Source organism: Arvicanthis niloticus, chromosome 8, assembly GCF_011762505.2.
Source record: "Arvicanthis niloticus isolate mArvNil1 chromosome 8, mArvNil1.pat.X, whole genome shotgun sequence".
NCBI classification, from domain to species: Eukaryota; Metazoa; Chordata; class Mammalia; order Rodentia; family Muridae; genus Arvicanthis; species Arvicanthis niloticus.
Genome location: NC_047665.1, coordinates 27,446,174 through 27,464,186, shown reverse-complemented (window position 1 = coordinate 27,464,186; position 18,013 = coordinate 27,446,174). Strand labels below are relative to the sequence as shown.

At 41.9% G+C, this 18,013-nt stretch overlaps 1 protein-coding gene across 1 annotated transcript in view; it reads left to right on the top strand.

Moving 5' to 3' along the window:
* Cdyl (chromodomain Y like) overlaps positions 1-18,013 on the top strand; it is a 206,739-nt gene that overhangs the window by 22,247 nt on the left and 166,479 nt on the right. Inside the window, exon 3 of the mRNA XM_076939189.1 lies at positions 951-1,043. Coding sequence (XP_076795304.1) covers positions 951-1,043 — 93 coding nt within the window. The remainder of the gene's footprint in view (positions 1-950; positions 1,044-18,013) is intronic.

Here is an 18,013-nt window from a genome sequence, read left to right as displayed (position 1 = left end):
ATCATTGGGCTTCTGCCCTATTTTCATCTTTTATGAGTAGTCAAGATATAAATCCTTCTCACAGTATTAAAGGGTGCTAGTGTATTAAACAGCCTAAGTGACTAGCATGCCTTTGAAAAGGACCATCAGGATCAAATTTGCATGGCGAGAACTCCAGGAGCTGGGCCAGAGTCCCATCTGTCTTCTATCTTTCTACTGCAGACCAACAAAATAGTCCTTGGAATACCACCCCCGGCAGAGATCAATACATAATACTATTCAAGATAGTGCTAACCAAGTAGGCAGCCATGAAATGATTGTTTTAATTTTGGAAGGTGTCAATCAACCATAAAGAGTCCTTGAATGTATAAACTGCTAGATGGCAATAATTTTAAATATCAAAATTTTACAGTAATATCTAGGGGTGATTCAATGTGGGGGAAAAAAATCTCAGCATCTCTTCAATGTTTAATAAAGCAAAAAAGTTATGGGGGAAAACTGAGGACTGGAAAAACATTGGGAAGATGTAAGAAAGGAAAATGCATCTAAAGTGGAGATGGAGAAAAATAATAAAGAAGCAGACCTAGAAGACAGGCAGAAAGAGTAGTGTTGGAAGATGTTTGTCAGACAGGAATAATGGTGGTGGTAGATTAAGACATAGTGCCACAGTGAGTCCCCCTAGCTCTGCAGAGTGATGGAGAAATGGGTAAGAGCAACAGAAAGCTGCCTCAGAGCCTCTAAGAACCTTCAGCAAATTCACCCTCCCCCTAGGCCATGGGCTTCTGCCACCCAAGGATGGATGTCAGCCTTCACTGTTGTCTAGACTGTAGACCAGAACCAACAAGTGATAACACTGAACTTTCACTGTCCTGTTCAGCTTGTTCTTTCCTCCCTGCTACCCATACAGATTCTCCACACACATGACATATCCCAAGGACTCAGTTTTACACTCTTTTGTCCTCCTCCCGCAGGGCACAGGCAGTAGTAGCCAGCCTAGTCCGAAGGAAGTCGAGTCCTGCACACTTCAAGAGAAAGAGGAACAACCTACTGATGACACTTACCAGGTAAGTGTGCTTTCCTGGATACATGGGTGAGTCTGACTTCAGGTGTAGAAGATGTCTGCCTGGCACAACATGGCAAATTGTTTCTGAAAGATGCAACTATAACAATATATGTGACCTGGGTGAAAAAAATTAATCGTATTTTAAAACTAAGTCTGAAAGAAGAACAGATAACCAGAGCAAAGAACAAATCCACAGTCCAAACTGTTGTGTGAGCATCTCAAATGGCTTTATGGTTTCTCTAGGCCCTGCATCCAGATCTCCATGTGTCTGGCCACTAATTTCCTTGTGCTGAACGGATACCTCTTTAGAAACTCAGTTTGAAAATCACCTGCATGCAGGGCATTAATCCATTTCAGGTGTTTAAATATTCAATAGGCTAAGTCAGAGATTAATTTTCTATTTGTTCTGAGTCTTCCCCTGCCCCCAAGATTGTTTTTATGTTCTTTTGGTTTTGTATTTTTAAAAGAAGGATTCCTTATTAGCTTTTTTTTTTTTTTTTCATTATCCTTCTTTTTCTCTCCTTGTACACTCTTGGTTCCTCTTGGGTTCAGTTGGGAGAAAGGAAGGTGAATTAGAAGAATCCTTAAGGAATATGGCTCTAGCCCTAACAGCTGGGCCTGCTTCCTAGGAGGGTTCTCCTGGGAACGTTCTTTGGGAAATACTATTGTCTGGATTTTGTCTGTGGCATCCTGACCCCAGGCTTGGACCACCCATGTGAGTCCCAGCCTGAGGGCATCTATATCAGCCTAGGCACCTTTGCAGAATTCACACCAGCAGCATATTCTTTATCTAGACAATACAGATGAGGACAGTGAGAACAGGGGCTGCCTCCCCTTCGCCTGCTGGGGTGGGCTACTCTAGCAAAACTTTGGCATTCTGGGTTCTCCAGATAAAAAAAAATAAAGACCATCTTATAGGCTCATAGAGACCCCTTAATTGTAGGTGTGGTGAAAAAAGACCTTCCTCTGTAGGAACGTATCACTGCTCTAAACAGTGGTCGTGAGAGAGTACACTTTCAGGTCCTGGCATCTTATCGAGCAAGACAAAAAGACTACACTCTCCCTATCTGTGGAGGGTTGGTTTAGGCCATAAATATTGCTTGACTAGATATGGCTTATGGTTCCCACCACCACCACCCACATCATCATAAACTTGAAGGTACTGGGAGTAGCGAAGGCTGGTAATTCACCTAAGCTACCATATGGCACATGCCAGACCTTCAGTTACTCTCTCCTTATAACTGTAGCACTGACAGAGAGCCATGGCCCGGAATTGCCATGGAGCATCAGTTTGCATGCATATTACTATAGCCAACGAGAAGACCCAAAATCACACTTCCAAGACTCTCACACCATCCTTCAGGAAAAAACAAGCAAAACCTCACACAAGTTGAGCCATTCTAGATTGAGGGTCATCTGTAAGGGAAGCAGACATCCCACACAACTCCTCTGGAATCTTGTGTTTGGATGCCTTTGGAGATCAGGTGGCATTTATGGACCCTTTCTCAGAAAAACTTTCTTACGTTTACAAAACATGATTTGGTACATGACTTACCAAGGACACACAATTGTTACTGAGATACAATATCAAAATCATTTTAAACGTGTACTTTAATAAGAATGCATTTTATTGAGCTGTTTTAGTGAGGTTCCATTGGCATGTAAAAAATCTACATGCCTTTAATATAGAATACACATATACAATGTCTTAGAGTTTGCAGATGAGTGTCTAACCACAAAACTCCCTTAGAATCTGTCATACATGTGTGTGTGTGTGTGTATGTGTGCGCATACCTTCAAAAGCATCCTCCAACCTTATTTATCTCTTCATCCCTTCATTCATTTATGTATTATGAGAACACTTAGCACAAGTGCTAACTTCTTCACAATTTTCTAAGTGTGCAGCAGAGTGTTGTTAATGTGTTGTGCAGCAGATTCACCTTACATACGGAACCTTTGTACTCATGGATCAGTACTGGTGGTTCTCCCTCCCAGCAGCTCCCACCTTCCCACTCTTCTGCTTCCTGTGTTTGGCTACTCAGGTTCAGTCCTTTTGTTCTTCCCGGTGTGGCTTACTCCACTCATGTGAAGCTGCTTCTTCCTTATCACACAATGTAACAAGTTCTAGTAGCAATTCTAAGAATGAATTTAGGTGATATTTTAAGATACACACAATTGTGTGTGGTGGGGAAACACCTGTGGTTTCTATTGGTGACAAAGTTGTCACCGCTGTTGCTAATACTACTACAACTTGTTGATTGAATTCACAATTAGAAGATAATGCTAAATCCCACCCAGAGGATATTGGAAACAAGAATTAACTGGCTGAACTGGCTCCTATCCCTGCCCATAGACCCCCTGGATTCTACCCACAAGCCTTTGAGGACAGAAGAAGCATTATCCTAGCAGGCTACAGGGGATCCACCCACATCTTTTCTTGTGTCTGCTTATATATAGGTCAGCGTGGGTGGAGGGGAGGTGGCTGCAGGGCTGGTTTGGTGGCCTGCTGGTGAGATCTTCAGGGTCACCTAGCAACTTCTTTGGGAAAGAAGTCAAGGCCAGTTGTCCTCATCTTTGGAACATGCAACTTAGATTACAGTTGTCTACAAAGTGACCAGTCACTGTGAATTCTCTTGTGTACCCCATGCCCACAACAGTATTCCAAAATGGCTATCTAGGAAACTGTCAGCAGTGAGTACCTCCTGGGACCTGGGAGGATAAATGGGCTGTGGGAGCCAAAAGGAACAGCTTGCCATGGTCAACTGTACACTTGTGCAAGTAGACCTGCACTTCTACACTGGAATGAAAGTGAATTAACATCACGTACTCCATTGTAGCAAGAGACTAGAGGCACATGAAGCCCTAGCATCGAGAGAGAGAGAGAGAGAGAGAGAGAGAGAGAGAGAGAGAGAGAGAGAGAGAGAGACAGAGACAGAGAGACAGACAGAGACAGACAGAGACAGAGACAGAGACAGAGACAGAGACAGAGTCAGAAGTGCATATATAGCCCAGACTGGCCTGGAACTCTGTTCTCTAAGCTCAGACTATTCAGTCTGTGATGAATAACATCTATCTACCCCAGAAGGTTGTAGTGAGGCTGAGAGACAGGTGATCCTTACCTTACACTTGCACACAGGAAAAGATTCCAGATGAGACCAAGAATGGTGGCCACCACTCTTGTAATCTGAGGACTAGGGAGGTAGGAGAATTGTGATTTCCAGGTCTGCCTGAAAGAAAGAATAATACCTCATTGAGAAAAACAAGAGAAGAGACTTTTGTGCAATTCCAATAAAACATTATTCCAATAAAACATTAACACCTTTAGACATGTAGGGTACTGTCCTCGGAATGGGAGACAGTTTCTTTAAGAATGCCCCCAAAGGACAAAGGATTATATATACATACACATAAATTGGACTGTGCCAATGTTAAACATTTTCACACAAGAAAAGACATGTAAGAACAGACTTTCTCTGCCACATGCTCCCATAGTGATACACTGGTATACCACAGGCTAAAAGCAATAGGGCCAGGTAACCATGAAGCAAAATGTACCTTTTCTCCCTGTAAGTTGATTTTGAAGTATCAATGAGCAGTTGACAAATAAAACATGGAATATGGTCTGGATACACACCAAACATCAAGTGGAAGAAAGCTGGAAAGAAAAAAGAATACGTGTTACTTATTTTTTATACTTTTTGAAAACTATCCCCATCAGGAGGTAGAAAGATGGCTCAGAGGACCCTGGTTTGATTCTGTACATCTACAGGGCAGTTCACAACCATCTGTAGCTTCAAATGATACCAACCATAAATGTGGTACATAAACATATATGCAGGTAAAACACCCATGCACACAAAAATAAATCAATAAGCATTTTAAATGTTCTTTCTATAAGTACAGTAATATGATTCAGTAAGGAGACTGTGTTGAGTATAGCAATTTTCTAAGTCATCTACCAAGCATAGACAAGAAAAATGCACTTTGGTCCTGGGTCCCAACTCCATCAAGCCGGTAGCTTTCCCAAGCCAGAGTGCCAGCTAACAAGCAGTTCTGTGTACTATGGATCAACCTGTAATCAGTATGAAAGGACATGTCACATCAATGGCTTCTAACTGGGAGCAATGGTCACCCACAAGGAACACTTGGCGATACCTGGAGACAGTTTGTGCAGAGGGTATTTCTGCCAGGATATAGAAGGTTGAGTTCAGAGATCAGTCAAATAACCTGTAAGGGTTGTCATCTCAGAAAATTAGGTGGTACAAAAATGTAAGAACTGAGGTTATGGCTCAATCATAGAGCACTTGTCGAGTTTCCACAAGCAAGAGTCATCTAAAGAGAAGAAAATGTCCCCATGAGTGGTTTTCATAACCATAATCTTCATTTATGATTGAGGTAGGAGGGCCCAGCCTACTCTGGACAGTTCCACCCCTTGGCAAGTGGTCCTGGGATTATAAGAAAGCAGGTTATGCCGGGCTGTACTAGCATACACCTTTAATACCAGCACTTGAGAGGCAGAGGCAGGCAGATTTCTGTGAATTCAAGGCAAGGTTGGTCTAGAGATAGAGAGATCCAGGACAGCCAGGGCTATACAGAGAAATCATGTGCTTTTTTTAATTCCTTAAATGTATCAGGTTTCCATCCTAATTTGGTTTAATTCTGGCTCTTTTAAAGCTAAAGAAAACAAGATGTGGGTTATTTCTTTTCATCCTCCCGGAATATGATTCAGCTGCTCCATATACCAAACTTCAAATCCACACCATTATTCTGTCTTCTCTGTATTGTTTTAAAATTATTTTACCATTTTAAAAAACATTATTTAGATCAGGTCTACAATGTAGCTCTGGCTGCCCTAGAACTCAGTGTGCAGACAAACTCACAGAAATCCACATACCTCTGCCTCCCAAAAGATGTGTGCCACCATGACCCACTATTTTATTCATTTTGTGTACTTGTTGGGGACATGCACATGACAGGACACACATGTAGAGTTCAGAGGACAACTTATAGAAGTCTGTTTTCCCCTCCCTTCATAAGAATCCTGAGGCTCAAACTTAGGTTGTCAGGCACAGAAGCAAGCACCCTTAGTAGCTGAACACCTTGGCAGCCCTGGTTCATGTTCTTAAAGTCCACTTGGCCATTGAAGACAGGGTCAATAATTAGATTCAGGTTTATATTAGAAAACCTCCAAATATATTGGCATAAATAAAATCAAAGTTTATTATGCTGTCAATTTAAATGAAATATGTAGGCCGCCCAGAACTGGTTTAGTAACTCCATGACATCATCTTTGCCACCTCTATGGTATGACCCTCATTCTCATAGTCCAAGATGGTGACTGACTGGAGTACTCCCGAACCCCAGTGTCAGATTGGCAGAGTGGGAAGCAGAGGACACATCGCTCTTCCCTTAAGAAGTCTTCCAGAAAGCTGCTTAGAATGCACTTGTTTTCCTCTTAGCCGTCAGAAAGCAAACAAGCTTGGATCCAGAACTCCTTGGATATCCCTTATTATAGCATAGCATAAGGACTCAGGAGATAGCTCAATTGCTAAAGTGCTTGCCGCTCAATTATGAGGACCTGAGTTCAATCCCCAGCATGGAGACACAAGCAGATTGATGGGACTTGCTGGCTAGCCTAGCCTATTTGACAAGTCCTAGGTCCCAGTGAGAGAGCCTGCTTCAAAAAAAGCAAGGTGTAGATGGCTTCAAGGAACTACAACAGAGGTTGATCTCTGACCTTTATACACATATGTACATACGTACACATGCACACATATACATAAATAACATAGTATTAGCAATACACACCTTTCTATACACGTCCGACCTCTAGATTGCTTATAATGGCTAATATTTTGCAAATACCACATAAATTTTAATGCAAGATTGTTTAGAAAATGATGACATAGACTCTGAACATGTTTGGTTCAGATGCAGGCTTTCCAATATTATTTATCCACATTGGTTAAAATGGCAGACATGCAAATCCAGAGGGCCAAATAACTGGTTTAAACACAGAACAAGGTGCTAACACAGAGATGTGACCTGTCAAGCATGCAACGCCATTGTAGCAGTATCAGGAATACACTTCTTTGGCCAGCTTAACCATTACTATACAGATACGTGAGATAATCAACTTCAGCAAACACATATAGCTTGTTAATTTGAGACTTGTAATTTGGACTAAGTGCCCCAGGCTGAGTGTGCTAACAAGCTTCTCTTACTGTCACTTAAGGAATGATCCATAGATTTCCTGACAGTGTCCACTAACTCCTTACCAAGAAGTTCAGCAGGGGGTGGGGGGGGAGATTGGTGACAGAGCCTTAATCATTGGTGATCAGAGCAAAAGGCTAGATGTAACCAGGAAGAAGGATGTGCAGGAAAGCCCACCACCACCTGAGGCCTACCAACAGAGAATCTGACGATACAATGGCTGGGTTATAAGAAACATAGAGAGCTGGCTCTTCAAATCAAAGAGAAACCCAGAGTTCCCTTGTACTCAGGACTTAGCCACAACACTCTTCTCTTTGTTTGTTTTTGTCATTTTGTTTTCTTTTGGTTTTTTGAGACAGAGTTTCTCTGTGTAGCCCTGGCTGTCCTGGAACTCATTTTGTAGAGCAGACTGGCCTCATACTCAGAGATCTGCCTGTCCCAGACTCCCACGTGTCAGAATTAAAGGTGTGTGCCACCACAGCCCAACAATAGCTAACATTTTAAACACCACATGCCCAGCAATGATTTGCTAGGTTCTTCATTGACTTTAACGATCCTCCAAAATCCTTATGACACGGACCACTGTCATCACAATTTTACAAATAAGGAAAACAAGCCATGGAGCTGGAGAGATAATTCAGTTAAGTGTTTGCTTTGTAAACAATAAGAACCTGAGTTCAGCCAGGCAGTGGTGGCGCAGGCCTTTAATCGAAGCACTTGGGAGGCAGAGGCAGGCGGATTTCTGAGTTCGAAACCAGCCTGGTCTACAGAGCAAGTTCCAGGACAGCCAGGGCTACACAGAGAAACCCTGTCTCAAAACAAAACAAAACAAAAACAAAAAAAGAAAGAAAGAACCTGAGTTGGATCCCAGAACCCACATAAGAATTCCAGTTGCAGGCTAAACACAGTGACACACACCTTTAATCACACCCAGCACTTGGGCTGGGAAAAACAGGCAGATAGATATCTGAGTTTGAGACCAAGCCTGGCTTACAGTCTAACCAGAGTTACATATTAAGACACTATCTTCTTAAAAAAAAAAAAAAAAAAAAAAAGTTCTGGAAAGATGACTTAGTGGTTAAGTGTACTGGCTGCCCTTCCAGAGGACCTAGGTTCAATTCCCAACATCTACACAGTGGTTAACATCCACCTGTAACTCCAGCTCCAGAGAATTAAAACAGAACCTAAGGCTTAAAGGCTGTTAAACAGTTTACCCAAGGTCAAAGCAAGTGGTAGAATCTGGACTGGAACTCGGGTCCCAGAAAGTCAAGCTAATCCTAGGCACTTGGAGTTTCTGTTTTTTTTTCCTCAGGGGAAGGAATGTCATTTGATTGCTACACAATCACTAATCATATGCATAATAAATCATATGCATAATCAGTCTCATATCTTCAGGAAGAAAGTCACTGTACCTGCTCATTCATAATTGGTATTTTCAAGCGTGCATTATGGTCTTTAAACATAGAAAGGAGGGGAGAGGAAGAAGTTATCGTTTAGCAAAGTGAAAAAAAACAGATCAAGTTTGATGTGTAGCCCTTTTATCCTTCTCCTGAACCGCCCCCCCCCTTTGTTACCATCCTCCTTTCTTCTTTAGCTAAATACAGAGTGTCCTCTCATGCTTAGCATGCCTGACTGTAAACATCGTGAAGCCCAGCTATGTATTCACAGAACAGGGTTGCTGGTACCTGTACCAGCAAGCTCAGGACCATGTATGTGCACTCTGCTGCAGTCCAGTCTGAGACAGAAAGAGCTTCCATAGACAATGCCCCAGGCCAGACCTAAAGGGATAAGTAGAAGCTATAGCCAAGCTCAGTGGAGGTTGAAAATGGGTTGTGGGGGGACAGGAGAGCAATCCCAGTGATATGGTGGCAGATATGTGTAAAATGCCAAAGTGAGAAGAAGAAGCATATATTCAAGAACTGTGAGGTACTACTGGACCTTGACCACCACTGGTAAGCCTATGACAAGAATCCACATAAAGGTCAAATCGTGAAGGTCTTTATATAACAAGAGAATCAAAAGAGATTTGATCCTAAGGAGACTGAATGCTAAATACAAGGGGACACTTGGTGCTCATTCCAACAGTGGAACGGAATGATTGAAAACTGATTTAAGGCAGGGTACCACCAAGAAACTGTCAAGGACAGACATAGCTCAGACACAGACTCAGAGAGAAGAGACCGTGGCTCAGTTGGTAGAATGTTCCCATGGCATCCATGAGGCCCAGAGTTCAAATCTCAGCCCTGATGACAAGCATCTGTGTTTGAGAAGTGGAAACAGGAGGAAATTGGAAGTCAGTTTAGGATACACAAGATATTGTCTCAGAGACAAATGTAAAATTATAAATACTTGCAACCTAATTAAGGCTGGTGTTGAGCTCCAATCCTCCAGCCTTCTGTGGGCTAGGATTGCAGTTAATACCATGGCCATTTTTTTTTTACATGATACTGGGGGCTGAACCAAGAACTTTGTACATACATACTAAGCAAGCTTTCTACTAACCAAGTTATATCCCCAGCCCCATGTCTAAATGTTAATAGTAAGTAATCAATAGAATTTTAATTCATAATAAGTTTGCCCTTTTTGTTGATTTGTTAGGTTGGTTGTTTGGTTTGGTTTGGTTTGGTTTGGTTTGGTTTGGTTTGGTTTAGTTTAGTTTGGTTTGGTTTCATTTCGTTTCATTTCGTTTTTACATAGGATTTCACTCTGTAGTCCTGACTGGCCTCAAAGTCACAGAAGTCCACCTGCCTCAGCCTACCAAGTACTGGATTACAGGCATGAGTGAGTCACCATGCCTGCAAGTATTTTGCTTTCTCTTCCCTATTTATGTTTGAATAGGTAGTTATTCCAGTGAATTGCCCTCAACCCCACCCCCCACCTTTGCCATTATTAGCTTTCTCTTCAATCACATGCTTTCTCCAAAAACCAAGTGGATTTGTTCCTCTGTAGAAATGGGAAATTCAGATTGGGACCACATTAGGGCCAGTCATAGACAACACAGAATTGGAATGTGTGTCTGCTTCCCACCAAGGTAAGATTTCCGAGCCAGGGCTGCCTGGCAGTGGGTAGCAGAGAAGAAACAACCAGGTTTTAGAAGTCAAATGGCAGTACCCCAGGGAAGCTTTCCCTTAGGAACTACCATGGCTCCTTCACCTCGTTTCCATGGCAGTATGGTGTTTGTCTTACTGTGTTGTGAGTCTTTTGTTTGTGGTTCTGTCGTGACTTCAAAACCACAAGTTCCAAAAAGGGAAATACTGTATCTTACCCATTCTTCTACACTATAACCCTGCGCTTAAGAGAATGCTGCATGCAGCAGGAATTTAAAATTGGTTGCTGGGCAGATAAATGAATGAATCTGCAGGGATAGATGGCAGCCACAGCCCATGTGCACAAGTAGCTGCAAGTGTCAGTTGTATGAATCAACTACTGGATGAATGAATGCATGACTAGAGATGATACCATTCATAGAGTATGTCAGATTTTATTGAGTCACACAAGGTTGGTTTGATTTTGGTTTGGGGTTTTTAATATGTATAGGTATTTTGCTTGTGTGTATGTTTGTGCACCACCTGTGTTCAGCTCCCACAGAGACCAGAGGATGGTGTTGGATCCCCTGGAACTGCAGTTACAGATGGTTGTTAGCCATCATGTGGGGGCTGGGAATCGAACCTGGATCCCCTGGAAGAGCAGCCAGTGCTCTTCACCACTGAGCTATCTCTACAGCTCTGACACAGGGTTTGAAAGAGTCATAACATTCCTGCTGATCCATCTTCCACCTGAGAAAGTTGTGGCAGTTGTGCAATTGGCTTTTGAAGGAAGATGGTTAACAAGGCAAAAATGGGAACAGATAATGAGAACCAGAGCATATTGGAGGCCAGGGGTGGGTTCAGGGAGGTCACAGAAGCTCTGACGGTGAAGGGGCATGGCAAATGGGGCTCAGACAGGGAGGCACGTGTGCTTAGCAAGGAAGATACACATCTTAATAAAAAGTAAAGAGGAAACTAGCTAAAAGTACTGACTGTTCTTACTTAAATGTAGCTTCCAGAACCCATAGAGGATGACTCACAATCACCTGTAACTCCAACCCCAGCACTTGTGGGGCAAGAACAGGCAGATATTCATGAGTTCAAGGCCAGCTAGGTCTACATAGTGAGTTCCAAGTCAACCAGGGTTACATGGTGAGACCCTACATCTGAAAAAAAAAAAAAAGAAAGATAGGTGGGGATAGAGATACAGAAAGAGAGAGAGAGAGAGAGAGAGAGAGAGTGTGAGAGAGAGAGAGAGATCTGAAAAAAAGAGAAAGATAGGTGGGGGAGAGAGAGAGAAAGAGAGAAAGAAAGAGAGAGAGAGAGAGAGAGAGAGAGAGAGAGAGAGAGAGATTTCTATATGAAGAAATAAGACTAGCCAGGGGCTATGCTTTTGACAGTTGTGCTAAGATCCAGCTGAGGCCTGCCATGAAGAGGTCTTAAATAAAGTTTTATTGGATGGATGGATGGATGGATGGATGGGTGGATGAATGGATGGATGGATGGGTGGATGGATGGATGGATGGGTGGATGGATGGGTGGATGGATGGATGGGTGGATGGATGGATGGATGGGTGGATGGATGGATGGATGGGTGGATGGATGGGTGGATGGATGGATGGGTGGATGGATGGATGGATGGGTGGATGGATGAATGGATGGATGGATGGGTGGATGGATGGATGGGTGGATGGATGGATGGATGGGTGGATGGATGGATGGATGGGTGGATGGATGGGTGGATGGATGGATGGGTGGATGGATGGATGGATGGGTGGATGGATGGATGGATGGATGGGTGGATGGATGGATGGATGGATGGATGGATGGATGGGTAGATGAGGTGTATTAGGGCTGCAAGCATTACCCAGTTGTATGTTTTCTGACATTAAGAGTTATCCTAGCCACATGCAACTTGCATCTGTACATGGGCAATGATCCCAGATTGTTTTAAAGAATACTCAGTAAATATTGATCTAATGAATAAATGAGGTTGGTGGGTCATGTTCTTAAATAAGTTGTAATCTCATCAGAAAGCAAAGACATGTACATAAGCAGAAAAGATTAATGATACAGGAAAACTATGCTAAATGCTAACAATGTAAACTCTGCATGAGCTATGACTATGGTGATTATAGTTTATTTTCTAGCCTGAGTCCCCTTTGATAGGAAAAGGAACTGTATTAATAATTACGCCAAGAACATAAGGGTCAATTGTATCTTGAGGTCAAGTAAGGAATACAAGCTGAAATAGAAAGGCAAGTGTTTATGTGCTCTGGTGGCCTGATATTGCACATGCTGTTTCCATAGCCTGACGCTTTGATTCTTAATTACTATTTAGTCTCCTTAAAATTAATAAGTGTGATATGTTAAAATTGGGGTAAAAGTATTTATGAATAATAAAGGCAAGAAAATAATGGGAGGTTCTGTAGATGTTATAGTTTGTACACATAAATTTATCTCATGAAAAAAAAAAGTCATATGTATCTTTCCAAATTCTTAATCACAGATATTTACTTTTAGGAAAATATTCTTCTCCAGGTTGGGGAGATGGCTCTGTGGTTAAGAACACTTATTGTTCTAACAAAGGATCTAGGATCAGTTCCCAGCACTTAATGGCATCTTACAGCCATCTGTAACTCCAGTTTCAGAGGCTCAGATAGCTTCTTCTGCCTTTTGCAGGCATTAGGCACTCACATGGCATGCACATACATGCCAGAAAAATACTCACACACATACACACATGTGTGTGTGTTTATATTCTAAGAATAACCAGGTGTGATATTTGCCTTTAATCACAGCACTAGGGAGACAGAGGCAGGCAGATCTCTGAGTTCAAGTCTAGCCTGGTCTACAAAGCGAGTTCCAGGACAGTCAAGGCTATACAGAAAAATCCTGTCTCGAAAGCAAGCATACAAACAAAATCAAGATTTTTTAAAGACTAATCAAGATTATTTTATAATCCTTCAGGTGATAGAAGTATTGATAGAAAATGTATGTTTCTATTCACATAGTCCATGAGTGAGCAGTGTCAGCATTGCCTGAACTCTGTCAAATATGCAAATTCTTAGCCCCCTTTACCTTAACATCCTTTTAATGAGAGCGATGATTCGTAGGCACATTGAATTTGAGAAGCAATGTAATATACCTATTAATTCTTCCCCCAAAGTACATTTTACTTTAACATTTAAATATGTTCTCCTGGCTTTTGTCCTGATCTCCTTTATAAAATAGATCCAAAGTACAATTTCTTTTGCTTCTGAGTGTTAGTCCAGAGCATTCATGATAATAATGAAGGTGGCTTTTATCTATAGAGAACAGTCAAAAAGGTGGGAACACCCTGTGTTCTTCAAATGGTCTCTAGATTCAGGAATAAAGATGGAAAATAAACTCAAATTCAGGTGACATCTGCTTCATTCTGGCCTAGGCCAGTTTTTAACTTTATCTGAGATCATTCTATTTTTAAAACTTTAAAGGAGTAAGGGGTAGAAATGAAACCACTTAGAAATGCAAGCATGGCCAGGCGGTGGTGGCACACGCCTTTAATCCTAGCACTTGGGAGGCAGAGGCAGGCAGATTTCTGAGTTCGAGGCCAGCCTGGTCTAGAGTGAGTTCCAGGACAGCCAGGACTACACAGAGAAACCCTGTCTCGAAAAACCCAAAAAAAAGAAAAAGAAAAAAAAAAGAAAAGAAAGAAATGCAAGCGTGGCAAATTTTTTTTTTTTTTTTTTTTTGTATTTTTGTTCATTGTAAATACTGAACAGCTTTACTGAGCAGGAATTGAGTTGAGGAGATATTGGCACACTCTATAAAGCTCTGCTCATCTTTTCTGTGCCTGTCCAGCTGTCCCTGAGCCTTCCATGAACTTGGTAACACCAGATGATGCCACCACCGCATGGCAGCCTGGCTGGCCTCTATTTTTCAGCCATTAAATAGCTTCTTTGGTCTCCAACGTGTGCAGCTGCACATGTGACCCGGTGAATCAATCCCCTGAAGAAAACAGCAACAATAATGACTTTGGGCAATTAACATGGGGACATCTGAGCTTCCCAGCAGGCTTTTGACCGTGTTAATATGCACAGTGGATCCTGGGTGGGCGCTCCTGAGTATTCCACTGTTAACCAACACGGAAGCTTGGAAGAGTAAGGGTGGGCTGCAGCTTCCAGCAACACTCAATGAGATGAGTGTTGTGGATGACTAACAGGGGGCTGGTAGTGTCTCCAAATAAAGGCTGGATCCAGCTACTTAAAGCTGGAAGCCATCCAGTGGCATAAAAGCTTTTTCAACTTACATTTCTGACCTTAACACTTTTACTACTTCAGAGAAGATTTTCCTGCATAACTTGCGCCAAAATCTAGCACCCTCCCTAGGACTGATTTGCCTGCCTCCTAAGAGTTTTATATCCCACAAAGGATTGATAGGTGCATGCTTAAACAATCTCAGCTGTCTCACCCCGAAAGGCCAGCGACAAGATATTTACTTCAAGGCAAAAGTTATGGAATGTTAGTCCCAGATATGGGGTAGAACCCACTTCTTCTATCTTGTCCCCTGTGTATAAAACATTTTACCTGCCTTGCCAGATCACAACCAAATCAGGCAGACAGGGAGCCTGTCTGGAACTGGGGTAGATCAATGTGCACTTACTTACCCAGCATGCCTACTGCCTTGAGTTCTACAAACAGAAATCAAAATGCCCTTTTCACATCAGCAAACCAAAATAATGCATGAGTTAGTGATTTTTCTTATCATCTTAAACTGAGGAAAAAAATGGTTCAAACTAGTCTGGTGGTGATGAGACCCGTTTGTCAGGAAGTGTTCACCCACCTATGTGAGAAACTGGAAAATAGCTTCAGGCTTTCTTTGTTGTGACAAGACGCCTCACAATGTCAACTTGAAAAGAGTAAAAGGTTGGTTTGAGCTCAGGATTTTGGAGGTCTCTGTCCATGTTTAATTCTCCCCGTTGCCTTTGGAACTGTGATAACATGCCACATCATGGTAGGATTACTTAATTCAGAAAGTGGATCACCTCCTAGTAGCCAGAAAGCAAATAAAGTGAGGAAAGGGTCAAGGGTCCCCTCATCTCCTTCCAGGGTACCCAATGATCAGAAAACTTCTCACTAGGCTCTACTTCTTATAGGCTCTGCCAACTCCCATAGCATCATAGGCTAGCAACTAAGTCTTCAACACATGGGTCTTTGGGGACACTTACCACAAAAATAGTTTTGAGAACACTTTTTCCTAATCCCTCAAGTCATCAGTGGTCAGGACATATACTGTTAATTCACAACACCTGCTCCTACAAGCCAAGCTATCCTTGAACTCCTAGCTCTCTAACCCCTTAGCAAAACACAAATTTTTCTTTTAAAAAATAATGTTGATGAAAGTTTTTACAAACTCTTCATTCTGCTGGTTATCCTAAAATTTACCTTTGGATCAGATTGGATCTGCAGAATCATGTGTATTTAGATTGCAGGTATTTGCTTCCCGTAGAACTGAATCGGCTGAGTTGTACTTGTGAGAAGGGGGGCGTTAATCATACTCCACTCAGAGAAATGCTCTTATTCTAAACATGGAGATTTTCATGGCTAGCCTGATCTGCTAGCACACCAGCTTCTTCCCCATGAGGACGTGCTGGAGAAATGCCCCTGGGGTTGCAGCTTCAGGAGAACCTTGGCTTCTCAGCATAGCTTTTTATCTAAAGGGCAGCATTAAACTGACTGGGGTGTTATCCCTCCGTTACTGCCACCAAATACTCAAGGTAATCAATTGAGAGAGGTAAGGTTCATTTGAGCTCTTGGTTTCAAGGACGCTTGGCTCCTTTGCTTTTGAGTCCAGGTTGAGGCAGTACACTGTGGCAACGAGCATGTGCCTAGGGAACCGCTCGGCTCAGTACAGCAAGGAAATAGAAGAGAAATGACAGCAACTGCAGACCCATCTCAGGGTTCCACCTCTTAAAGTTCCCATCACTTTGCAATAAACTAGAGAGCCAGCCTGTAGCATTGCCACACTTTGGGAACTCCCAATGGAGTACTTTCTTTTCTGCTGTCGCCACTAGGAAACATAGAGGCACATTTATCTGGATTCTATTAGTCTGTAGGAATCTTATCCTTAGCCTTAGTTTATGTATTAATTGCTCTTCTCCTTGCTGTGATAAAATACATGACAAAAGCAACTTACAGAAGGAAGGGTTCATTGGGCTCACAGTCTGAGGGTGCAGTCTACCATGGGAGGGCATACAGGTAAGTATGGCAGCAGGAGTCTGAGGCAGTTGGTCCCATTGCATTCATAGTCAGGAAGCAGAAAGAGAAGAATGTTGGTGTTTAAATAGTGTTCTCCTTTTTATTGCTGCCAGTGTCCCAGTTGAAGACATTAAGGTGGTGTTTTCACCTCAGTGTCATCTAGACAATCCAGGTGCTTGTCTCCATAGTGATTCTATATCCTGTCAAATTGACAATATTAATCACCACAATGGCACACACTGGTAATCTCAGAGCTTGGTTGGAAGATTAAAATAAGGGATAAGTTCAAGATCATCCTGGAGTACATAATGAAACTTTGTCATATATATATATATTACATAGATATCAATGACAATACTTCACGAATTTTACTTAAGTTTCTGATACCATTTTTCAGTTCAACCTTTACCCAAAATCCTTTAGTCAGTCAGACCTGATAATGCAGGGACATGATCCCAGCTACTTGAGAAACTGAGATAGGAAGACGGCAAGTCTAAGCTCTACTGAACTACAGAGTGAGTTTACCATTAGCCTGGATGACAGTGAGACTCGAAACTTTCAAAGGGCTGATGATGTAATCCAGTGGTGGCCCAGCAAGTGAAAGGCCCTAGGTTTGATGCCCAGCACCATAACAAGAAAAAGAAAAATCTTCAAGCTGAGTGTTTCTGGAGCTAGGCCTTGAGTGATACTCAGCTGTGCTTGGGGGGCAAGCTTAAGTAATGAAGTTAAACCAAACATATGTCTGGTCCATAGCAGAACACTTTCATTTCAGAAGACCTGCCTAGTTCCCTAAATCAACCTACCTTTCTTTCTTTCTTTCTTTCTTTCTTTCTTTCTTTCTTTCTTTCTTTCTTTCTTTCTTTCTCTCTCTCTCTCTCTCTCAATCTCTCTCTCTCTTTCTTTCTTTCTTTCTTTCTTTCTTTCTTTCTTTCCTTCTCTCTTACTTTTTTCTTTGGGTGGGTATGTCTTATAGATTCTAATATTGGAAGCATTTCTCCTGATGTATTCTACTATCGTCATAGACCAGGGTTGAAATAATACTTTATTGTTAGTTTTATTAAATGTAAAGCCTTTGAAATCAGATTTTATATGTATGTGTATAATTGTAATACATATGCAATTATAAAATATATATGCAATTCTAGACACAGTGTGAATTATTACTTTTGGTCTTGAAGCAAATACATGGGTAGATTTAATTTCCATTTTTTCTTTTCTAACAAATATTATCTGACTTGAAACCTCTTGTTTATCCTATCTAAATATCGCACAGAAATGGGTACAAAACACAATTTAGAAGAAACAAGGAATTTCCTAATTGTTTTAATTTGCTTTCTCTGATGGCTAAATATGTTGAGCACTTTATCAAATTAATTTATGTTTCTCTGTGTGTCTGTGAGGGTGTGTGTATCTGAACACAGGTGCCCACAGAAGCCAGCAGACACTGGCACCCCTGGAGCTGCAATTGTAAGTGGTTTACGAACTGCCAGATG